This window comes from Eulemur rufifrons, chromosome 8, assembly GCF_041146395.1.
Source record: "Eulemur rufifrons isolate Redbay chromosome 8, OSU_ERuf_1, whole genome shotgun sequence".
Lineage (NCBI taxonomy): Eukaryota > Metazoa > Chordata > Mammalia > Primates > Lemuridae > Eulemur > Eulemur rufifrons.
Window position 1 is genome coordinate 98,583,373 of NC_090990.1, and position 25,345 is coordinate 98,608,717.

The 25,345-nt window shown below is 44.1% G+C and overlaps 1 protein-coding gene across 1 annotated transcript; it reads left to right on the plus strand.

The window, feature by feature from the left end:
* The first annotated feature begins 960 nt into the window (after nt 1-960).
* On the plus strand, nt 961-21,836 carry FCRL4 (Fc receptor like 4). Its single transcript, XM_069479225.1, has 12 exons — nt 961-991; nt 2,578-2,598; nt 6,151-6,402; nt 7,513-7,767; nt 8,062-8,346; nt 9,142-9,429; nt 15,371-15,481; nt 16,635-16,662; nt 18,162-18,244; nt 18,468-18,536; nt 21,532-21,563; nt 21,663-21,836. The coding sequence occupies exons 1-12, from the start codon at nt 961-963 to the stop codon at nt 21,834-21,836; spliced, it is 1,629 nt and encodes a 542-aa protein (XP_069335326.1).
* Nucleotides 21,837-25,345: the final 3,509 nt, after the last annotated feature.

The window sequence follows — 25,345 nt, forward strand, 5'->3', positions numbered from 1 at the left end:
TGGGTATTACTGCCACTTGGAAGCCTCTCCTGCTTCCCCAGAACTGGATCAGATTTCCTTCCTATTGGACCATCAGAGCACTTTTCACTCTGTATGTAATTCCCTATTGACTTTCTGTCTTTTCCACTAAATTGAAAGCTTATTGAGTCTTCATTACCACTATACTCCTAAAATCTAGCACCATGCCTAAAGCACAGTTATATAATCAATATATATTTGCCAAGACAATCCTATGACAAATTTTAGATTCTAGGACCTTAAGTGAAAATTGTGTGGTCTGTGACCTATTAAGAAGGGCATGATGGAGCTATAATTACTCACCAGTTTGCCTCCTACTCAGGTCAAAAGTTGAGGCTTCCCCGAGAAGAACGAGTGAGGAGATTTTCATATATGTCAGGCAAGATGTGAGTTGTCTCGTGATGGAGATGTTTCATAACGTATAGAGATGCCCAGCTGGAGGTGTTCCAACAGAGGCATCAGTGGTCAGAGGAGGGCATTTCTGCATTGAATGAGAAGTTCTCCATCTCTGGGGTGATTCAGGTACATCCTTGGATTATGTGAACCTCAACAGGACTTCAGTCTTGCCTGGTGTCTGGCAGCAGAGAGAATAAGTTGTTATTTCCTTGCCAGACAGAGGCTAGAGAGCTCCGAAAATATGACAGCTAAAGCCTTGAGAAGCTATTCACACAGGACATCGGAGCAGTACTTAAATAATTCCATTAAATTTTGATTTTTGTCCTCTGGATTTTCTCATGTAGGGCAACATGTTATTGGGTGTTTTAAGAAAGATTCCTCTACTTCCCCCTTTCACTTCATTAATGTAACTAGCGATATTCAGAGAAGCACCTTACTGAACTCTCTGCCTGGCACTGGTGTGGACAGGTGCTGCTTTGGTGATCCCGGCTGACCTGTCCTGTCTCCTAAGAACTCCTCCTCCTCCGGCCCCTGGAGCAGGCTTCCATGCTGCTGTGGGCGTCCTTGCTGGTCCTCGGTAAGTGGTGGAGAGGAAGCCTCTGCTCCCTGTGAAGCCTGAGCCTCAGCACGAGCAAAAGGCCTCTCCTCTGGGCTGCTGAAATCATGGATTTCAGAATAATAGCAGGAAATGAACAAAGGGGGAAGATCTTCATTAATGGTAAGAGAGAAAAAAATAACAATTTATTTCTAAGGTATGTTCTTCATCTACTTTTTCTTTTAATTGCCTATGGAAAATTCCTCCTACCCCAAAGCAGGCTTAATTCATGTTTAAAAAAAAAAAAAGGCATCTAGATTCAGTTACCTTCCTAAAGCACAGATCCCGAGGACCCAGAGTGAAAGATGAACTGAGTCCCTTGTGAATGACCATATCCTAATCATGAGCTGAGGTAGAAATAATCTTCTGCTGAGAATAGCTATTTCCTTCTCTGTATCCTAAGATCAAACCTGCTCTGATGTTTGCAAAGAGTAAGAGAAGAGAAGAAATAAGATGGTTTACCTTTGATTTTTTTCTCCCTGCTCCTGTAAAACTTGTCCGTATTTGTCCAAATGAGGCACTGATTTCCTAGAAGCTGAAGCTGGGGAATTAAAGAACAGCCAGTCTTTTGTACATTAAGTATTTATTGAGCATGTTTGTCTTTTTCCCACTTATATCCCCAGACCCTAACTAAGAGAAGAGTTGTTGGTGTGATTGGCACATGATGGGAGCTCAGTGGATAGTGACTTTATACTTAGTGTAGCACAGTGCTGGGCACCAGGGAGGATGCAGAGACCTGGAGGAGACCTCCTCTGCCCTCAAGAGCAGACTGAGACATCAAAGTACAAATGCGAGAACATTTTACTTGACAATACAAGAAAAAAATTACATAATGGGTCTTAGGATAATGTGTGATGATAATAATTTTTGCAAGAGATTTATTGGGGTTATAGAAAAAAATAATTAATTTTTGCTGAACACCTGACCATGTCCCAAGTATTAACTTACCCAATTCTTTAACAATCAATGAGCTCGAGCTGTTATAACTTCCATTTACAAAAGAGGAAACTAAGGCACAGGGACTTCAGCATTGTGCCTAAGATTCATGCAAAGGCTAATACAGTGGCCGAGTCAGGGTTTAAACCCATAATCTGACTTTGGAAACTATGCTTTAATTACTACTCCCTGCTGTATGTCTAATTTTGAGTTCCAAATAAGCTACGGTAGTAAGTGTCCGAGTCAAGAGTATAGGGAGGTTGCTTCAGCCCAGAGGCATCTGAGGTGGCTTCACAAAGGAGGTGTGATTCATCAGGGCCTTAAAGCATGGGTGACTTGACTTTGCTTGGTGCTGAAGGGAAAGAAGACTCTTCCAGGCAAGAAGATAGTAGAGCCAGATCCCAGCAGCGGCCCTATATTTAAAAAAAAATAATACTGATGGCCACCATCAAGAACTTACTAATTTAACTCATTACAGGAATACCATAAGGAAACTGAGACTTGAGAGTTCATGTGGTTTGCCCAGGGTCACACAGCTAAAATTCAAACCAGGCTTGAGTCCACAACCTCTCAGGGTGAATGTTCTGTGCCTCCTTGCCCGCACTGATGCCTGCCTCTCAATTCTCTTGCAGCTCCAGTCAGTGGACAATCTGGTAAGTCCCTCTTTGCTGTTGTCTTTTATGTCTCTAGATAACCTAATAACCATCTTTTATCTCAAATACTTGTAAGAAGAGGCCTTGTTATCCTTTTCCTGAGAGCTGAGAGATGTGAAAACATCAGCTGCTTTGGTGACTCTGAACCTAAGAATCAGGCAATTGGGACATCACCGTCTGGGAGCAAACCCACCATTGTGCTGCATAAACATAGAGGGCCTGGAACACGTGTCACAGAGTCCGCAGGAGGAGGAGGTGCCACCCTGCCTGCTGTGGGATTCTGGCCACTTCTGATGGAATGCAGGGAGTCCTGGGAGGGAAAGGATAGAAGCAAGCTGTTCCTTCCAAGGGGGAGGCTGGGGCCCCAACAACTTTGCCCCCAACCATGTGTAACCAATTTATCCCAAGCGTCAGCATTCTATGTAGACGCTCTTTTCTGCTATTAGCTCAAATCATGATGCCGCTGAGCCCCCGTGTGTCCTGCTGCTCAGCAGAAAGCCCAGTCTGCCACTGGGGGTCACCTCACAGGTGTTTTGGCCATCCCTGCTGGGAGCCTCCTGGGAGCTGCTGGCTGTCATCCTGCCAGAGCCAGCAGGTACCATGGCCCCTTGACACACACCGTCTTCTGCAGTTTCTCAGTCTGCTTGCTGGTCTCCCGCTCGGTGCCGTGGACACAGACCGTTTCCCTCACATTGCTGCCTAACGGCGACAAGACTGTAACTTGGCAAGACTTTGCTAATGGTTCTAGGGTGAGGAAATGAAATACAGAAAGTGTCTTATGTCTGCTATTAGATATGGTTAATCTCAAAGCCCATCAGCTCTGTCCCAACCACAAGAAGGCCCTGAAAGGTGTGTCTCCTCCCGGCCATAGGACCACTTGCACATAGGAGGGGCAGCTTTCTCAGGCCAAGAGCAATCTAGCTGCGTGCCCCAAAGGAAGGGATTCTCCTTCGCTCCAGCAGAAGACCTACTGCCCGCACCCCCCTCCCTAGCCCCAGGTGCTTCCCAGGACCGTAGCTGGTGGGGATTTCTGCTCTCTTCAGGAGAAACACAACTCTATTCCCACTGGGAACACAGAAAATTCTGTCCAAACCTTTAAAGAGAAAATTCTTTTAAAGTCTGCCAAGACACATAAATGTTTTATATTTCCAAACAGACATTTAGCATCTTCATTTAAAACACTCATTCAGGTTACTTTACAGTCTTTGCTCCCAAACAGAGGGAAGGCAAAGTTCTTCCAGAAAAAGGTAAGAATATCTAAAGTCTGAAGTTTTAAAAAGGCAATTGCCTGTAAGCCCTTAAATGTAGACAGTCCTTATCTGAGTATAAAGGGTCCCAAGAAGAAAATACACTTACAGTGATTCTATTTAAAATTTTATAGTAAACCCCACACCCCAAAGTTGAGATTTTATTTTTGAAAGTTAATACAGATGGAGAACAGGGAGACAGCGTGGCATCCCAAAGAAAGAGAAGCAGTAGGAGCCAGCCCTGAGGCCAAGTGGCTTGCTGATTTTATGGGGACAAAGCGAAAGGAAAAAAAAATTGTGATCATTGTGAGAAACTGCTGCATCCGTTCCTTTCTTTCTTCTTGGCAGCAAGTTGATAACAGAAGCCAAAGCTGCGGCAGGATGTCAAAGTGCAAGAGTTGGCTCTCCTGTCTTTCCTTGGAGAAGGGATTATTGCAGGAGATGTGACTCTGCCCTTGAGATATGGCCGAGGCCTGAAACTGCTGCCGCCCAGCCAGCTTCATTCGCCCGCTGCACAAGAAGCAGCCAATACGCAGCATCAGCAGGTTTTACGGCAGAGAAAGAGCCTCTATTCTGCACAGGGCTAAATGGGGAGACAGGAGAAATTTCTCAAATCCACCTCCCGGAGAATTTGGGAGACAGGGTTTTTAAGGATAGTTGGCAGGCAAGGGATTAGGCAATTAGAGTCATTAATCAGGGCAAAATTATAGGGGTGTAAAAATCATTTGTTTGTGTTGTTTCAGTCCCTGGGGTCACAATTCCAGTTGAGTCGGTTTCTTGGTGTGGTCTGCTGGTCTGGGTGGGCCAATCAATCCACTGGAATGCAGGGCCTCGAAGATACCTCAAAAACTATGTGTAGGTTTCAAAAAGGTGATATTATCTCAGAGAAAGTTAAGAATCTTTATGGACACAGGTATGGGGAGAAGTTAAGAATCTTTATGAGCACCAGATGTGTGGCTTTAAGGTAGCAATTATAGAGAAGCAAAACAGGGGGACAGCGACTAATCATTATCATTATTTTTAGGTAGGCCCTTACCACAGTTCTTGCCCTGCACCCTGTTTTTGACTTGTGTGAAGGGCGGTTTCAAAACTCACAACCTGCTGTTCACTCAGGAACTCTGTAAAAACAGATCCTCAAAAGTAATTTTAAGAGAGTAAGATTTACATGTCTTTTCCATCTATTCAGCTCTTTTCAGAAGTTGTGCAAAACAAAACTCCTGCAGGGTGCCTGTTAGTGAGAGAACTCACAGGATTGATCTTTAACTGTCACTAGGAAACTGCGAGATTAGATATTTTCCTGTTAATTTTGTAAGGCCACCCCTTGCACAAACCCAAAAGGAGTCCAGCCTGTGCCTTGCTTGCGGCTCAGAAAGCCAGTTACTGAGATGGGTATTGCCAGGGAAGGAAGGGTTTTATTGCAATTGATGTCACCCAGGAGATGGAGATATTTCTCAAATCTGTCTCTCTGACTGACTAAGGGCAAGGGCTCTTACAGTAATTTTGAAATGCAGATCAGGTCGCATGGGGTTTGAAGTCATGGGGTCTGCAGGTGGTCTGGTTCGAGAGTCAGCTGTTGGTGAGGACGGTGAGTCATCAGGAAGTCCCGTGGAGAAGTTAGTTAAGCAAGAAGATTAAAATGTTTTATTCATTAGGCTTCACTGATCTGAAAGTCTGAGATATTGGGGAGACCACAAAAAATAATTTAGGGAGGACGTCATTTTGTAAGGCCAATGACGACACCTTTACAAACAGAAATTGTCTTTGTAAACGAAAATTTTCTTACCAAAGAAAAACTTGTGCTCTGTTTTTAGAGCTTTTCATGTTTCTGGTGCTTCTCAATGGCCTTTAGCTCAAAATAATCCATATGCCAAAGAAGCAAATTTGGGGGAGGCATATTCTGGTACCCTGTACACACAAACCCTCATCTTAGAGAGGTATCTGTAGCATGAGGAGCCAGAGCGGGAGTCCAGATGAAATGCCTTTACCAATTATCTACCTGAGGACCAGGTCTACCAGAGAAGGTGAGAGGATTTGTGAGCCTCCCATCATCGATTAATGATGAGTAGATCCTGCTAGGTTTGCCCTCTGAAAGGCCAATCTGCTCCTGCAGACCCCCTGAGCAGCCGATGTACCCAGGGTTGAAGTGAGCACACCTGGAGGCTCTGCAACCTGGGGAAACAGCAGCCCTCCCTGGGGGCCTCTTAGGGGTTCTCCAGTGCCAGATGCTCCAGTCTATCCCAGACAAACCACTGTGGCTGGGACTGCAGGCACCTCTGCCTCACACCCATCTCTCCTTTCCTCTCAGCAACTGCACACAAACCTGTGATTTCCCTCCATCCTCCATGGACCACTGTCTTCCAAGGAGAGAGAGTGAATCTGACTTGCAATGGGTTTCACTACTCACCACAGACAACAAAATGGAAACATTCGTATTTGTGGAAAGAAATAGTAAGAGACACACCAGGAGACACCCTCGAGGTTCGTGAATCTGGAGAGTACAGATGCCAGACTGGGAGGTCCACCCTAAGTAACCCTGTGCGCTTGGTCTTTTCTACAGGTGAGAAAGAAGGTGAATTAGTTAAAACTTTAGAAATGGTTTTGGTTCATCTTAGCTCCCTGGAGGTTCCGACAACTGGGGTCCTTCATTCCTCTCTAACCCTTGACTTCAGCTATTAATACTTTCAGTTTCACATTCTCCCTAATTGTCTACCAGCATTTTCCGAACTACTATTGGAGCTTGAGTTTAACTGTTTAATATTAATCTGCATTCTTGTAGACGTACGTAGGCAAGGAAATGAGTTAGTTTTGGGGATACAGAAATGAAGCTGTCTGAGATCCCGCCCTGTAGGACTTTACAGCGTCATCAGGAAGAAGGTGACACATGTACGGATGTGTAATGTGGTGAGCACAGGCAGAAAGTGAAAAGTGCCATCGGAATTGGAGGAAGGAAATCTCCACCCTCAGGCCTTTCATCCCCACCTGTCCTGCTATCTGTGCCTTCTTTATTCCTTCCTTTCTGTCTGACTGGCATCAAGTTCCCACATCTCTTCCCGTCTAGTTTTGCCTCATTTAGAGACAATGGTTTGTATCACCTCCAGGGCAGGGCTCTATAGGAGTAGGCATTCAACACAGTCATCTAAGAGAGAAAGGACAGGGCTAACCTCAAATTAGAATCTGAACAGCATGAGAATTTCCATAGCGGACCATATTCACCGTCCCTTGAACCTAGACTTATGTCTCTGACAATAATCCTGCTGCATAGAATACTCCAATGCATCGAAATGCTTTCTTGTAAAGTTCTCCAAATGCTACTTTGATAGCTCCTGCTCTGAGATTTGGTGAGCAGGTTGGTGTTAAATTTTGCCATATTCTGTAATGTCGGGGATTTTGATCATACCTCCTCTCAGTTTTTTTCCTTCCATATCAGAATCTTATATTTTGAATCTGACCTTGAATGATTGAATAGATGTGTTTGGGATTTATTTAGGAACTGTATCTGAAGCATGTCACACTGATTTGCAAGGAGGTGAATGAGCTTGGATCAGGAGACTAAATCCTTTGGCACAAAAAAAGAAGAAAATATAAAGCCTTTGTAATTCAAGAGACAGAGGAGGGAGGTAGCAGGAGTGCCCTGAATGTTGATATCTTCTCTTTGTGTCATTTCCAGAACCCCTCATCCTGCAGGCCCCATATTCTGTGTTCGAAGGTGACACATTGGTTCTGAGATGCCAGAGAAGGGGGAAAAAGAAATTAACTGCTGTGAAATACATTTGGAATAGAAAAACTCTTTCTATTTCTAATGAAAGCCAGGATCTTCTCATCCCACAAGCAAGTTCAAATAATAATGGCTCTTACCAATGCATTGGAACTGAGAACAAAAATTATGTATTTAGATCAAATTCCAAAATGATCAAAATTCAAGGTAAACCTTTCATTTCATATAAATTTGCTCTGTGATGTCAGGATGGGAAAACTGAGCATGTAAGGAGGGAATTTATAGGTTAATATTGAAACTATGGCTAGATGAGAAGCATAAGAGACAGAGGAAGTGGGGTGATGGAACTTGAATAAACCTGGGGAAGAGAAAGGTGATTGAGGGCTTGGTAAGCTTGTCTCTCTGTATGCTGAAGTTCCCTGGGATTGAGAATCCAAGCCTGTCTCTCCCAGAGTGCTCAATACTCTCATGCTGAGAATCTGATTTACCTTTTCTCTCTAGAACTATTTCCACATCCAAAGCTGAAAGCCACAGTCTCTCAGCCTACAGAGGGGAATTCTGTAAACCTGAGCTGTGAAACACAGCTTCCTCCAGAGAGGTCAGACACCCCGCTTTACTTCATCTTCTTCAGAGACGACGGGGTCGTCTTGTCAGACCGGAGCAAGTCCCCAGAACTCCAGATCCCAACCATATGGAGAGAAAACTCAGGATCTTATTGGTGTGGTGCTGAAACAGTGAGCGGTAGTGTCCACAAACGCAGCCTCCCACTACAGATCCAAGTGCAAAGTGAGTGTCGGAGAGCCAGGTGGCAGAGCAGAGCTGTGGCGTCTTCCCTGCCTCTCCTTGTCCCTCTGGTCTGGTGGGCATGGCAACTGCCCACCAGAGATGGATTTTGTCATCCTGACAGAGGCACCAGGCTTAGGCTGAGAAGTGCTATAATAAAAGCAATGCGTGATTTCTTTTCCACCTCTATTTCCCTAAAAACTCAGTCTTCCTTTGGAACTCTGTCACCTCGGAGTGAGAGCGGATTTGAGAGCTGAGGAAAACAAAACAAGAAAACGAGATGCCCTGCTACTGAGTTGGCAGATTCTAGAATGCCAGCTCTTAGGACAAACTACTTAGAAGACAAGTGTCATCTCTTACTATTCTGTAGCAATAAACAATGTGAGTGCCTGCAACTTGTACAGTGGAAGAGGAGATATATACACAGAAAGACAAACACAATAAAAACAGCTTTTGTTAAGTACCAAAGCAGAACTTCTGGAAATAGGTGTGGTCTGGCCTAGTGCCATGATAGCCACTATTGCTATCACCTATCCCTCAAAACAATTCTGACCACCCGCTAGGACATCAGACAAAACCCAAATGCTTCTCCGGGGTTAGTCCATTTTTCTCTCCTTGGGCCTCGTGTATCAGGATGGAAAGCTTATCACATTTAGTGATGCTCTAGGTCCAAAATCCATAGTCTGTTGGCCTCAATCCTAGTATATCTTAAAGTCACATAAAAAGTGACCCCATCCAACACTCAAGCCCTGCCTACACTCACACCTGGCCCTCACCTGTCATCTCATTTTTACGTAGGGATCCCCGTGTCTGGAGTGTTCATGGAGACCCAGCCCCCGGGGGACCAGGTGGTTGAAGGGGAGGTGCTGGTCCTTGTCTGCTCTGTGGCTGAAGGCACAGGGGACACCACGTTCTCCTGGCACAGAGAGGACACAAAGGAGAGTCTAGGGAGGAAGACTCAGCGTTCTCAGAGAGCAGAGCTGGAGATCCCCATCATCAGAGAGAGCCATGCCGGCGGATACTACTGCGCCGCTGACAACAGCTACGGCCCTGTACAGAGCGGAGTGGTGAACGTCACTGTGAGAGGTGAGTTTTAATCTCTACTGACCTGATTTATTCTCAGCAAACTCTCTCAAATTAGGGGTGGGCACAGCTAACGATACTCTTGTGACTCTCCTTTTTCTGTTTCCATTTTCCCATCCTCCACTGAGATAGACAATGTCTTCCATTAGAGTATTAGTAACTCAGCCAGGTCAGAGCAAGGTACCACAGTGAGGTGATGCTGGCCAGGAGCCGTTTTGCCCCTTGGAGGTGATGTTGTGTGTCTGCACTCTGATCCACGGCGTGTTATTCTCAAAGAGGAGCCTTCCCTCGCTAGCAACTACACCTCTCCTTTCAGTAAATCATCCACAGCACAGCAGACCAGTGTCCTCAGGTTGGACAGAACCAAAGGCATGAGGCATTTACTTCATTACTGTAGGCTTGAGGGATTCTGCGTAACCAAACTGTGTGCAGGTCAGGGAACTTACAAGTATGAGAGAGGACACAGAGTCCAGTTTCGTCCGTTTGAGGAGATAAGCTTTCCAAAGGGATCCCCCAGTCCTAGCTCATATCCTTCTCATCCTTTGTCTCCAAGAGGCCACACTGGACAGCAGACAACACCCAATTGCTTGTCCAGGATTAGTCCAGTTTTCTCTCCTGGGGCCTTCTGTGTGAGGATGGAAAGCGTATCACATTTACTGATGTTCTAGGTCCAAAATCCATAGTCTGTTGGCCGTTCTCAGCTGTCATCACTCAGCAACCTCAGCACTAAGGAAATGGTCTCTAGTGGGCATCAATTCCTTCTTTATCTCAGGTTTAGCTGCATCTGCTATCCAGTAAAGCTAGCTTTTATTGAAAAGTTACTGGAAAGCTAGATTTCCCTGCTCTCTTTTACAATAAAACTCCTCAAAAAAGTTTTCTCTGCTCACTCTCTTTACTTGTCTCATATTCTTTCAAACCTACCACCACCAGGCTGGCCTTACACTCCGCTGAAATGACTCTTGTGAGGATCACTAATGATCTCTGTGTTTGTTGCTAAGGCCAATGGAAAATTCCCAGTTTCCATTCTACTTGACCTATCTGTAGCTTTTTGTTTGTTTGTTTGTTTGTTTTTAAAGACAGCGTCTGGCTCTATAGCCCAGGCTGGAGTGCAGTGGCACAATCATAGCTCACTGCAGCCTCAAACTTCTGGGCTCAGGTGATGCTCCTCACTCAGCCTCCCATCTCAGCTTCCCAAATACCTGTGATTACAAGTATGTGCCACCATGCCTGACTAATTTTTTTATTTTTTGTGGAAATGGGGTCTTGCTATGTTGCTCAGGCTGGTTTCGGACTCTTAGTCTCAAGCGAGCCTCCTGCTTTGGCCTCTCAACGTGCTGGGATTACAAGTATAAGCCATGGCACCCAGCCTCCAGCTTTTAACACAATTAATCCCTCCCTCCATCTTCAAACACTTTCCTCCTAGACTTCTGAGACACAACTCTCTCTTGCTATTTTACCTATTCATCAGATGCTTCTTTTATGTTTCCTTTCTGGATCCTCATCATATTTCCAACCTCTACATTTTGGGGACCTCCAGGGCTCTGTCCTTAGACTCTTTCTGTGCCCACTCTCTATATCGTCTCATCTAGTCTTGTGACTTTAAATGCACTTATGATTTCTATATGCTTATGACTCCCAAACTGGACCTCCAGCCTGAACTCAAGACCCATATATCTAAGTACATAAATCAAGAACTCAGCACCACAAGAGTAGCTAATTAGCATCTCAAACAACTCATCCCAAACCAAGCTGTTGATTTTTACCCCAGATAAATTCCTGTATAAAGCCTCCTCTTGGTAAACATAGAAATCTCTTCTCCTAGTTGCCCAGGCCAACAATCTGGGCATCATTCTTGGCTCTTCTTTTTGTTTCATCCCCTGTATTCAATCCACCTGCAAGTCCTGATGGCCCTACTTGCAAAATATAGCCAGAATCTGACTACTTTTTGCCACCACTATTACCAGCACCTGGTCCAAGCCACAAGCATCCCTTGCCTGGATTATTGCAATAACATCCTAAATTGTCTTCTGCTTCACCTGTTACTCCCAGTCTATTCTCAGTACAGCATCAGTGGGGACCCTTAAATCATAAGTCAGATCATGATTCTCTTCTGCTCAAAATCCTCCCCTGGCTTCCTATGTCCTACAGAGTGAGAGCCAACATCCTCTTAATGACATACCAGGCCCTGCATGATCTAGCCCCCTGTCACCCTGACCTTATCTCCTGCCACTCTCCCCTCACCTTCTCTACCCCAGCCACCCTGACCCTTTGTCTCTTCCTCACACTTTCCAGGCACATTCCCACCTCAGGGCCTTTGCACTGCTCTTCCCTGATATCCTCATGTTCACTCCCTCACTTCCTCCAGAATGCTACTCACCTTTTCAGTGAGTCTTTCCCCAACCGGCCTTTGTAACACAGCAGCCCTTTACCCCAGAGCTCCCTCTCCCAGTTCTTCTTGGTCCCCTCCCACAGCACTTATTCCCACCTACCATGCCATGACACCCTTGTTTGTTTGCTACATTCTCCCACTCCTCTCAGATTGGCCTCATAAGGACAGATCTTTGTTTTGACCACTATTGTATCCCAAGTGCCCAGAACAGTGCTGACTCAGGCATTCAATAAACATTTGTTGAATGAATGAATTTTGTATACATCTTCTCTCTTGTGATTTTCCTTTTTCTGTTTCTATGTGTTTTTTTTAACAGAATAGCAATCCTATAAAATAAAGATATCATTATTTCTATTCTACAGAAAAGGAAAGTGAATCTCAGAGAGATTTGGTAATTTGCATAAGGTCACAGAGCAGCCTAGATTTGAGCCTTGATGCAATCATTTAGCTCAGAGAGAGAGAGAGAGAGAGAGAAACAGTGCACACATTGTCAAAGTTCTCCAAAGAAACACCACATAGTCAAGTACTTGCTGTCCACTAGCTAAATAAGCAGAGAGCTGTGCTGTTTATATCAGTGGTGAGCTCTGACGGAGCCATGAACCTGAATAGCTTAGTTTCAGGCTCTGGGAAGGGGTTTCTATGCTAACGGCCCAGCTGCTGCTCAATTTTCCCTTCAACTCCCTTGAGGCAAGTCCTGTGATCAATGGGGCCCTCCCGGGTCAGGAGATTGAGATGTTTTCCCAGAACCAGGTGCCGCAGAAGGGCCTGCATCTCAGTCTGGGAACAGCTTGGGGAAAGGTGACATTGGGTGTAATTCCCAGCAGGGAAAGGCTGAGACTGAGCCAATGGCATTCCAATGGCATTTCAAGAATCAACTCAGGTCAGGGGAGAAAGGATTAGCAAAGCTGAGAGCTGCCAAGGGCACCCTAGAAGATCGCTGAATGCCCTGAAATCCAGAGTGACACTGGAGGCGGAAGGCTCCTCCCGCAAGGCTCTTATGCTGAAAAGTTTCCCTCAGGGAGTACAGAGGTTATAGTCCCTGAAAGGGGTAATAGTGAATCTGTTGGTAGTTCACACTTAAGTGTAAAGTATTCCTCTTCCTTTTAGGGATTAAGGTCATTAGAATGGCCAGCCTCTCTGATGTGGGCAGTGAGCTGGTCACTTCACACGTGTGATTTCATTCTATTCTCATGACAGCCCTGCAAAGCAGGTGTCATCATCCGCTAAGGAAACAGATGATCTCAGAGATTAAGCAGACGTCAAGGATTCAGTTGATATTTAGGGGATGGATATTTCCTCTTAGATCTGTTATTTGTGGACTTTATGCAAAATCTCTGTGCTTAAAAATCAAAGATTTCATAACAGGAGAGGAACTCCATAATAACCTTGAGCACGGGGCTAAAGTGGCCTGTCTTGGTCATCTCCAACTGCCGTAAAAAATATCATAGAATGGGTGCCTTAAGCAACAGAAATTTATTTTCTTGTGGTTCTAGAGTCTGGAAGTCCAAGATCAGAGCACCAACATGGTTAGGTTTGGGAGAGGGCTCTCTTTCTGGCTTACGAAAGACTAGCTTCTTGCTGTGTCCTCACATGGCAGAGAGAGAGAGCAAGAACAAACGTTTTGGGGTTCCTTCTTAGGAGGGTGCTAACTCCATCTTTACAGCCCCACCCTCACGACTTTATCTAAATCTAATTACTCCCAAAGGCACCATCTCCAAACACCATAATATTGGGTTTAGAGCTTCGCCATATGCATTTGGGGTGGTGGGACACAACTCAGTTGAAAGCATGGGCTGAGGTTGGCAGGGTGATGCTATGTAGGAGCAGGTCTAACTTATGGGGTTGTCCGCTAAGCTGACCAGAGAGCAGCATGAAGTTCCTTAGAGCCAAGAGTATAGTGTAAGGACACCAAATAAGAGCTAATATTAACATTTACATAGACATAGCACTCACTTATGTGCCAGGCACTGTTCAAAGCACTTTACATATATTAATGCATTTAATTCACCAACAACCATAAGTAGCTACTATTAATATTATCCCCATTTTACAGATGAGAAAACTGAGGCACAGAGAGATTAAATAATTTTCCCTGGCCACATAGCTAGTAACTGAAGGAGCTGGGATTCTAACCCAAAAATCTGGTTTTATAATCTGTGCCTAACTAAGACAAATTTCAATTACTATCCCCAAACCAGCCATTTCTTCTAGGAAATACGGATAGCAGGAAGGGGAAATAACTTGCTTTCTGTCCACTGAATCTGGAAGCCCAGGCCCAGGAACAGCTGATTCCAATTTTGCACAGGTGGGCGCCACAGCAGACAACGGGGAGATTCAATACGGGACGTGGCGGCCAGGCTGTTCTGCCCTGGATACCCCCTGCTCTGCACCCCCAGGTCAGCCGTCACGGTGCGGAGGCTGGACCGCTGCCCCTTGAACGCTGTTTGTAGATGGAACCACTCAGGCCAAACAGCAGGTTTGTTGTTTTGTCAGGAAGGGGAGGATAGAGACAGAAATGTCGCCAGCCACTGCTGTGCCAGAAATCATGGATGAAAATAAATGGAAGTGATCGTCAGTGTTGCTATTGTTCTAATATCTGGATCTCCTCTGTCTACTTCTGTGATACTTGTGTCTGGAGTCAGAATTTGGTTCACCTGAGGACCAAGAATCTGTATGAAAAGCACCACTGCCCCCTAGTCTTGGTCTCTCTATCCGGCTCTTGCTCTGTAGCCCTTATCAGCACGGGACATGCTGTAAATTTATTTGCTTATTGCCTGTCTCCCCACCCTAGACCATAAGCTCCATAAGGGCAGGGACTTCACTGTCTTGCTCACTGTGGTATCCTCAAGGTTTAGATCAGCACCCAGCACAGGGTAGCTTCAGTAAGTATTTGTTGAATGGATGAGTGGAATTAATAAAATCTCTCTTGCTATGGATGAGAGGAGAGGAGAGGAGAATGGACCTAACGGAAAAATCAGAACCCCCAAACAATTTACTTGATTGTTTGTAATTTTCCATCAGTTTTTTTCTCCTCTGCCCTTCAGAGCACATTAGGCGCAGGCTTCTATGAGGAAGGAGGCTGGCACCCTTTCATGGTGATGTCCCAATATGCTTTCTTAATGGACAGCACACTCAGAGTTACTGCTGGTTCCACCAATGCCCTGATCAGTGGCAACATTTGCTTTCTATGCCAGGCAGACTGCTGTTCCTGAGTTAAGTGCTGCCAAACCGCCGTTGCATGACATCTTTCTGGTGTCCGGGGGAAATTTCCAGGAAGCTAGATTATAAAAATCCACAATAGGATTTCTCCACCATCATTAGTTTCTGAAATGATTCACTGAAGTTGTTAGAGGGAGCTATCTCCTGTGCCACTCCAGCCCCGGCACACCCAGAGTGAGCTTCTCTGGCTGTAACCCGGCCCAAAGTGTTCTCATGAGTCCCCATCCTTTAGATTCCTCCTTCTCCCAGGGCTTGGGATCCCAGCTAAGCTGAGGAAAGGGCAATTCCAAGCCCTGAACCTCTCCGCTGGGGCTCACACGGGTTCTTTCCCCTCAGGGACTTTGGGCAACAGAGATGGCGTAATTGCTGCGGGAGCCACTGGAGGGCTGCTCAGCACGTTCCTGGCTATGGCTCTGCTGTTTTCCTGCTGGCACTGGGGGAAATCAGGTTTGTGCTCCACCCTTACCTTTGCTAGGGTCCCTTCCCTGTCCCTGACCCAGACACCTCAGCTGCTGGCCAGCCTCGTGACCACCAGGCCACCATTCCCCACTGGCTATGCCCAACACTCATGTCCCTTCCTTAAAGGGTACTTTCCCACATGGGCGCAGTGGGTGAGAGCTGCTGACATCTGGTCTGGTTTATTAAGTCAAGTGAAAGGAGGGAAGAGTGAAATTTTTAATGCAAAGTTTCAACGACTTTACCTGAACAATTTACTTGGGCAGTTTCTTTGATTCATACAAACTGGCCAATTAGATACTTCAGTCCATCCTAAATCCACCATAAATGGAGATTTGAAATAAACTGAAGGGCTCTGAAGAAATGATTGAGAATGGGAGCTGGCTAATTTCTATCCTTCTGCCTCCTCAGAGACTTCCCTGGGTCCACGCTTGAACCCGCTATCTCACGCTCCATCAACCCGGATCTCCACAGGTCAGCCTCCCCACCTCTGAGGAGGGTCCCCACCTTGGGAGAGGGTCCCTCCTAGGCACTGTCTGCCATGTGCTTCCAAAGGCTCCTTGCCTTAGCCCAGGTCAGGCAAGCTTCAGATGCCAGAAAACCTGGTGTAGAAGACAGGCACAGAACCTTTTCAGTTCTAGAATAATTGCCTACATCCTTCAACTCTTTCTCTTCATTCAATTCAGTTTAATTCAGCACCTCTGCGCGCCCTGCGTTGGGCTGGATGTAGGGAGCTCTGGACCTCTGACCACGAGTCTCTTTAGTAAGGCTGAGTCCGAGCCTGAGGTTCCTCTGGCATGGCCACAGAGGTTCCTCGAAGCCCACCCACAGCTCACTACTGGGCAGGAGTGATGATTTCGTTATGTTTAATATTTCCTGAGGTACTACAACACAGACTTGAGTCCTAATAAAGTCTCAAATAATTGTATATTTAATAATAATTGCAGGATTGTATGGCCTTGGCCCCAACAAGTTATATGCTTTGTTCAATCCTTTTTCACATCATTTTCATAACAATCTGGGACTGGCCCCATGTTTAAATTGACTTTCTTGATGAATTCTCTTATAAGGGGCTCATGTGTATGAAGTCTTTGAGAAAGAGCTCCCTCTGCTGGCATAAATGCGCCTTTGCTTTATTTTGCAGGAGAAGGTTTCCGGGGAAATGAAACCAGGTGAGTCCTCAGCTTCTGTGCGTGCCTTTTTTGTTTCCCAAGTACACAATATGCAAAACTGTGGGGTTACAAAATTAGGTCAAGTTATTTGTCTTTGACCCTGTGGCTAGATGCTCCTATTTTCGCATTCCTTGAATCAGCCCCAAATGAAACTTTCTAGAAATGTTTTTGTCAGCTAATAGTATTTTAGATTTTGCAAATATTTAGATCATTTTCTTATTTGAAGCTAATCAACGCATTAAATGGATGATACTAATGGTTATAGATTTTCTGGGTTGGCACAGAATATTTCTGGTACAAATAGTCCTATAGCTAGATAATGTGTTGTTATTATTACTATACATACAATGACGAGAGTCTAGATTTTCTATAATGTTCTAGATTTTCCAGGGAAGTCTAATATTCTTTTTGCTCAGACATGCACATATACTCATTAGACTGTGTGTCCTTAACTTCCATTTGGAAAATATGGTCCTCTTCCTCAGTCTGTGTCAGTGCTCCAGGGATTGGAGCATGAATTGTGTCTAATTCCCTCTTGAATTGTCCAGACACGACAATGGAAAGACATTTAGTCACTACTTCCTGATGATAAGCCTGGTATTTTTAACCAACCAAGAGTGACTATTCCAACTATGAGCCAATTGTTACTAGGACGTCAGAGACTCTCTGGCCTTATTCCCAGGCAGCCGGCCCAGTCCACAGCCCCAGGGTTCCTTTCAAAAGAACCTCTGTGGAAAGTAGTATGGAGATACCTCAAAGAGCTACAAGTAGAGCTACCATTTGATCCAGCAATCCCATTACTGGGCATCTACCCAAAGGGAAAAAAAGACATTCTATAAAAAAGACGTCTGCACTAGAATGTTTACAGCAGCACAATTCACAATTGCAAAGATGTGGAAACAACCTAAGTGTCCATCAATACATGAGTGGATTAATAAAATGTGGTATATGTATACCATAGAGTTCTACTCAGCCACAAAAAACAATGGTGATCTAGCACCTCTTGTATTATCCTGGATAGAGCTGGAGCCCATTCTACTAAGTGAAGTACCACAAGAATGTAAAAACAAGCACCACATGCACACACCATCAAATTGGTATTCACTGAAAAACACTTATGTGCACATTTAGTAGTAACATTCATCGGGTGTCAGGCAGGTGGGAATGGGGAGGAGAGGATGGGTATATTCACATCTAATGGGTGCGGTGCACACTGTCTGGGGGATGGACACGCTTGAAGCTCTGACTCGGATGAAGCAAAGGCAATATATGTAACCTAAACATTTGTACCCCCATAATATGCTGAAATTTAAAAAAAGAACAATCTGACTCTATGTAGACCTATTAAAGCTTCAGTTAAACCACTCAGGGTTTCCAGTTCCCTACTGACTGCTGACTTTCCCTCAACCCCCTTTCTCCTCCACCTCTCTCCCAGGCCGTCTCCCTCTCCTGCATGTTATAATGTTCCAGGGATTGCCATGTGTTTCTATGTCTCACAGGAGCCCCCCCACCGCTGGCCCAGGAGAGTCCTCCCATTCCATCTGCCCTGTCCAGGTGGAGCTGCAGCCGGTGTACGGTAACGGTGAGGATTCCCCTGTAGGAAGCTTCTCCTGGCCTCAACCAAGGAAAGATACTGTGCTGGGAAATGCCCCTGGTCCTCCTATGGTATCCCAAATCCAGATATTCCCAATAAATAATTACTCCATCGTGTGTCCAGGAAGAGTGGAGGGGATGCTTGGGAAGGGGCATCTGCAGCATGTGATATACTAACAGGGGCAGCCTCAAAATTGTTCCTTTCTTTCCAGTGCACCTCAAAGAGGGAGACTTGGTATATTCTGAGGTCCAGACTATTCAGCTGGGAGAAGAAGGGGAAGGTACGTCTCTGGGAAGAGATTCTGGCTGCAAACTATATTCATTCCTTCAACAAATAGCGACTGAGCCCCTCCTTTGTGCTAGGTACTATTGTAAGTATGGGAAGTCGGTCAGTAAACAAGGCAGACAAAAATCGCTCAGCACGGAGCTTAGGTTCTAAAGAGGGAAGACAGACCATACCCTTTGAATGGTAGAATTAGAACTGCCACCAATTTTCTTGGGTTAATTGAGCACATCTTATAGATAAAAGATCTCTACCTTCTTTTACAAATCTTTTTGCTGTTCTTTGTACTCTGTCCTTGATGTATTTGTCAAAACACCATTTAAGCTGAGCATTCTGTTGATGGACTAGTTATATTTTAGGCACTTGAAGTATTAATGATCTGTAGAAATGTTTCTTCACCCATTCCTTAAGGTTTTCATGAAAAATACATATTTTTGCTAAAAATCAGAACAAAAATTAAGTGTCCTTCTGATAGAAATCGTGATCTCAATGCTGTACGTACTAAGGTTGCCCTTAGGTCTGAAATGAATAAATGCTTGTAAAGTACCTACTATGTGGTAGGCATTGTGGTGAGAACATTTATATATAACATTACATATATATGTGTGACAACTTTTTATTAAATGCTGAAAAATGTAAATTTTACATTATTTTATTCCTTTGGTTAGTATTGGATTTTAAATTTTGTTTTTAAATTTTGTTACTTGGTGTGAATTGGATCTTTTCAAGGCTTGCTTTTAAGCTTTGTTAGGGCAAGCCCTGAGCAACCTTTAGAGTAGGGCTAACCTAGCCCTAATATTAAAGCAGTGCATTCCCCAGGATTCTACATCAGATGGCCCATGTATTACAAGACATGCGTGAGTGTCAGGTGTTATTCTGCCTTTTCTTTCCTAATGGTTCTTATCCTGGCCTAAGATAGTTTCCTCTCACATATGGGACTATCAGTATTCTGCCAAAGACTTGAGGAGAACTCTCTGCAGATCTCTGGAGCTCTCAATCTACGTTGCTGCTATCTCTCTGCTACTATGTCCTGTGATTCTAGCTGCTTTAGCGTAACAGGACTGTTGGTTTCTGTTGCTTCAAGTCAGCAAGGCTTCAAGTCAGAAGCCAGGCTCTGGTGGGCTCCCCAGTCTGTGCTACAGCCTGGTCCAAAGCCGGCACCACCGTAAGGCCCAGCTTGTCCTGTACTGCCTTCTGTCCAATGCCTGAAAACCATTGTTTTGTCATTTTCTCTGGTTGTTTAAAATGAGAAGGTAAATCCAGTCCCTGTTATTCCACCTTGACCACAATGAGCAGTTCTATTTCATTTCTTTAAACTTATTCAGACCCCATTTCAAGACCTGAATCGAGATCTGCTGTTAGAAAAACACTGCTCTGGGTACCTACAACCTATGGTCCACTTTGGCTTTCTGAGTTAGGAGCTCTGTGTCCCAGTATCAGGGAAATCACTTTATTTCAGAGGTTCAAGAGGACCTCTGAGAGCTTCCTCACCAAACAGGGAGTTATATATAATGTAGCAATCCTCCCCTCAACACACACACTCCCCTGATAAAGTTTCTAGGTAGAGACACATTGCACGAGAAGTTATCTCTCCTCCTAAAGAAATCTCTTCAATGAATCTTTCTTTCCCTGCTCACACTTCCTTAATGTGGTTGATGAACCCAGGCTCTTAGAGTCAAAGAAACAAACAGTTCTATTTCATTTATAAATCTACATATGGTACCTCACTTGAGAATTTAAAATCTCCAGTATCTTTGTGCCTTGTGGGAATTTCAGCTATAACCTGATGCTGAACTTGTTTTACAAGTGAAGTACTAATACTGTGCATATGACTCAGAGAGGTTAAGAACGTTCTCACGGTCACAAAGCCAGTAAAAGACAAAGCCAAGACAAGATCTTCTGTTGTGCTACAATATTTGCTGCTTGTACAGCCTATTACTATATTTGACCAACATATATCACCTGATGATCCTCTGCTTTGTCTGTCACTTTGCTCCATAATCCACCTCCATTAATCGGGACCCTTTGAATGGTAGAATTTGAACTCCTATTAATTTTCTTGGGTCAATTGAACACATCTTATCTTACAGAGCTATCTTGATCATTTTGCTGTTCTTCACACTCTGTTTTTGACATATTTGTCAAAACACCATTTGAGCTAAGCATTCTGTTGACAGACTAGTTATATTTTAGGCACTTGAAGTATTAATGGTCTGTAGACAGGTTTCTTCCCCTGTTCCTCAAGGTTTGCATGAAGACTTTGAAATCATATGCAAAGATCTGTGCATGTGACCAATATTCTGGGGAGAGAGTACGTAGCTTTTATCATATCATTAAAAATATCGGTAGCCCCAAAATATTTATGGTAAGAAACAAAGAGAAACCTCAAGTGTCCCAGGGTATATCTTCTTTTCAAGCTCTATCTCACCATAAAATTACTAAGTTGCTCTGATAATTCTACCTTTTTCTCTGAGACTCTTAATTTCTAATATGCATGGTCCAACAAATCCTACCTGCCAAACTTTCCTCTCACTGTGGCTCCATCTCTACGCAACTATGGCAATTAAATCAAAAACTAGAACATGCTAATGTAAGAGGGAGTTTTTCTCACGGGGCACACACATGGACAGCTCTAATGGGAACTTGCCGAACACTTGGGGGTGGAGAGATGGATGTACTATAAGTTAAAAGAAGAATTAAAACTAAGAGAAAAATAATTTCTCAGCATCTGGTAGAGGAAGGGAGTGTGGTTTCTTAGTGTGGTATTGAGGGAGGACTTTACAGAGCGGTGGGGGTTGAGAAGAACTTGCAGAGGGTTGGGTTAAGAAATGGTGAAATAGGAAATCAAATGTGTTGTCAGACATGTTGGGGGAGAATCATGACAATGAATGGAAAGGACCTATTGGCTCCCAGACACTAAGGAATAAGGTAATAGACTGGGTTCTAAGTGGATCCTTATGCCCATAGTTCAGTGGTTCCCTTTCCCTCCACAGCCAGTACCTCCAGAACACTTCTCGAGGACAAGGTAAGTTTCATTTCCCCGCTGTGTTCTCTACCACTATTACTTACAGCCTCATACTCCCTCTCTCCTTCCACTTCTTCTTTTATCTTCTTTCTGTTCCAGCTGGCCTCAGTAGTCTACTCAGAGGTGAAGACACAGCTCCCAGGTAACTCAGCTGGAAAGGATGAACTCATCTCCAAGGATGAAGATACCATGGAAAGTTATAATAATGTCATACTCATGCACCAAAGCCCCAGGCCCAGTGCAGTCCTCAAGGTCCCTGGAGTGACAAACTAGCTCCAGATTTCCAATTCTTCTCAGTCATGTGTGTTCAGTCCCAGGACTTCTCATTCATCTGCTATGAAGTGGTGACAGGATGGCCTCTGAAAGAATTTTCCAGAATGACCAGGATCCACAGTTAAGAGAAAACCCTGTATTATCTGCTCTGGGCCTGACCTAGTGTATTCCCTAGGGTCTGATTCAGGGAAGCAGAATAAGGAGAGAGAAAGACTGCTTTTGAAAAACAGAAGCACAAATTTTCTGTGAATTGGGATTTTCACAGAAATAGAAAAGACTCGGTGACCCAGATCTCTGTTTGATACATTTATAACCATTCTCTCACTGGAGAATCCATGCCTAAATATCTAAATTTGCATAAATTGGTTTAACTGTGAGTGGCTGCACAGGTACTGCGCAGACAATGCTGAGCTCTTGCACTCCTGCCCACACAGTTTACACTCAGGATTCGATGGCAGACAAAAGAATCCACCCAAAGTGGTTTGCAGAGGGAGGCATTTAAAAAAAGAATGTTGAGAGCTTTACAAAATCATCAGAAGAGCTGGAGAAGCAGGCTCCAGGCTGAGCTTCTAAAGGCAAAAAGTAATTATGGTAATGTCATTAGGGACAAAGACTTGCAACATTAGAGAATAAAGATATAAATATAAAATTTTAAAGTTAAATAACAGCTCTGCAAACCTAAATTTGAATTGGAAATATCAGCATAAACTCATTATAAACTCTGCCTTGTTTTTTTAAAAAAAAAGATATCTATTTCTTAGGTCTCCCTACTGAAAAGGCCTAGAAATGATCACCAACCCAATAGCAGTAATCGCTCCTTGCAAAGGCTGCAGTCTCTAAATTCTATCCCCTACTTAAAGAAAATAGGGAAGCCTTTCTTGTAGAAATTGTGTCTTTGAGTTGCCAAATAGTTAATGTGAGAATAATTCTTCCAATAAATGAATAGGGATAAAAGAAATAGGAAAACACTATTTTGTTTGGATGTTTCCTGCCATATATACTGGTTAAATAAAAAATAGACAGACAAACAGTGTGTGCTTCCTGGTGGAAGGAAACACTACCACCTACAAAGTATCCATGCCACAAGTATCTAAATGGAATCCAATCAAGTCTTTAGATCTAACTACCTGCTTATAGGAAATACAAGGGATAAAGGAACATGTTAAATATCACCATGTGATTGCAATCAGAAAAATGCAAACTGAGGAAAAATTCTATAGGGCAACTGACCTGGTTTCTTTAACAAATAAAGAGCAAAAGAAAGAAAAAGAGAGAGGGAGAAAGGGAAAGAGGAAGAAAAGAGAAGAGAAATAAAGCAATTCAAATGTTTCTAGCATAAAGAAAACAAATATTTAAGGTGATGGATATCCCAATTACACTTATTTGATCTTTACAATTGATTATAAATGTATTAATTTATTACAAGTATGTTCCCCCAGAAAAAAGGAAAGGGGAAAAGGAAAGACCTATAAATTAAATGAGACTAGAGACATATCAGCCAAAAGGAACAGGCAGGCCTTGTTTGGATCCTGACTCAAACAAATCAATTTAAGAAAAAAATCACTCACAAAATACTAAGGGAAATTTGTACACTAATATTAGGAAATAATTGTATGTTTTGGATATCAGTGACAGTATTGTAGTTATATTTTTATAAAAACAAAGGAATACTAAGTTTTAGAGCTCATACTGAAGTATTAGATTGAATGTATTAAATGTACATGACTAAATGTCCACTAAATTAGTAGACTAAGTGATGTGATTTGGTTCGAAATAATCCAATGAGTGGAGGGTGGGTAGGAAGCAGGTAGGAGTATGGATGAAACAGGATTGGTCATGTTGGCCCCATTTCTGGGGCTGGGTGATGGGTACATTGTGGGAGGAAGTGGGGCTTATACAATCCTCTACTTTTGTATGTTTTTAATTTTCCACAATAAAGAGTTAAAATATCTAAGCCCAGAATAACCCCTCATTTTCTCACCTCCAGGCTTCCAGCCTTGTCTGAGACACCTCTCACTCCTGTCACAGCAGCAGCTCTGTGGCGCCTTCTTCATCCCTCTCCTCCCCACTGCCCACTCTCAGCACTGCGGTCATTGTGCTAAGAACCCTGCAGTGAAAGTCAAAGTCAGAGGCCCCAGGTGCCCCCTGGCTCCACCTGCCTGGCGCCCACACTGCCTCTCCAGCCTCATCTCCAGCCGCCTTTCCCCTCATCTCTTCAGACGCTCTGCTTGCTCGTGGCTCTGTGCACACACCAGGCAAATGCCCACCTGAGGCCTCTGCCCTGGCTGCTCCCTTCTTAAACGCTCTTCCTCCCAGATACCTGTCAAGGGTTTCAGGTCCACCCGGAGTCACATGTAAATCTGGAAACCACTTCCCCCATCTGCAGCACTTCCAGTCGCCATTACCCTGCTTTACTTTGTTTCACCATAGCGCTTATCGCTGTCAAACATACTGTGAACTTGGATTATTTATCATGCTTACTGTGTGTCGCCCCTCTAGAAAGTAAGTTTCTTAAGGGAAGCTACTTTTGTCTTTTTGTTTGCTGATATATCCCAAGTACCTAGAACTATGCCTGGTATAGAGTAGGTACTTAATAAATGTTTTTGAAAGAGTGAATTATCTATTCTGGTGAAGAGAATCATTGCCTTTTCCATGATGGAAGAGATCCAAGGTAAACAACCCACCACCACATAGCAAACTGGCTCAAGGATCCGACACTCCATTAGAGGTTCGGGTTTGTCCTCTCTGTCTGTCAGGTTGGGCACTTAAACAGTGGGCAGAGAGGCCTTGGTGAATGGATGCTTATGTAGCTGAGCCCATGCATAACCTCTGCACCTTCCACCAAAGCACTTCATCTGTGAGCCCTTTGAGCAATCGCTGGAGCAACTACAGAAAGAGGCTGCCTGACATTTACCCAGGGCAGGTCATCCTGTCCTCCTCACCATTGAGATCCTCCTCTGTGGTAGGCCTCGGTTGAGTGTTCATATAAGACACAAGTATTGTCATGCTCTGGGTCCATTTGGAGAGGTCCATAAATATGACTCTCCTAATCTCCCAGTTTTGTTGTTTCCAACCCCCTGATCATATGGCTCCAACCACTAGCCACTGCTCATGAATCAGAGTAGATCACCACCTCTGGATATCTTCCAGGTAAAGTGGACCACTGGGAATACCCCTCTTCCTCACAATTCTCCAGGGACTCCCCTGAGTGTGACTATAGTGTTGCCGTGGTCACCTCTAGGTGATGCTGGCATATTTAAAGCAGGACAGATTTTTTTTCCTCTTTTGTTCGCTGGTCATAAGTAACTTACCATTAAGTGGTAGTTCATTGAAAGAGTGTGGGAGAGCAGCAAACTATGAGTCAGTCATTGTTTATTTAACTTACTGTTACCATCAGAGCCAGATCTTTTGCAAATCACTTCCATTTAACAACATCCTAGGGAAAAAAAAAAAAAAAAAGCAAACATAATTACTTGAAGAGGGCAAAGCTTTTCTCCCAAACTGTAGGG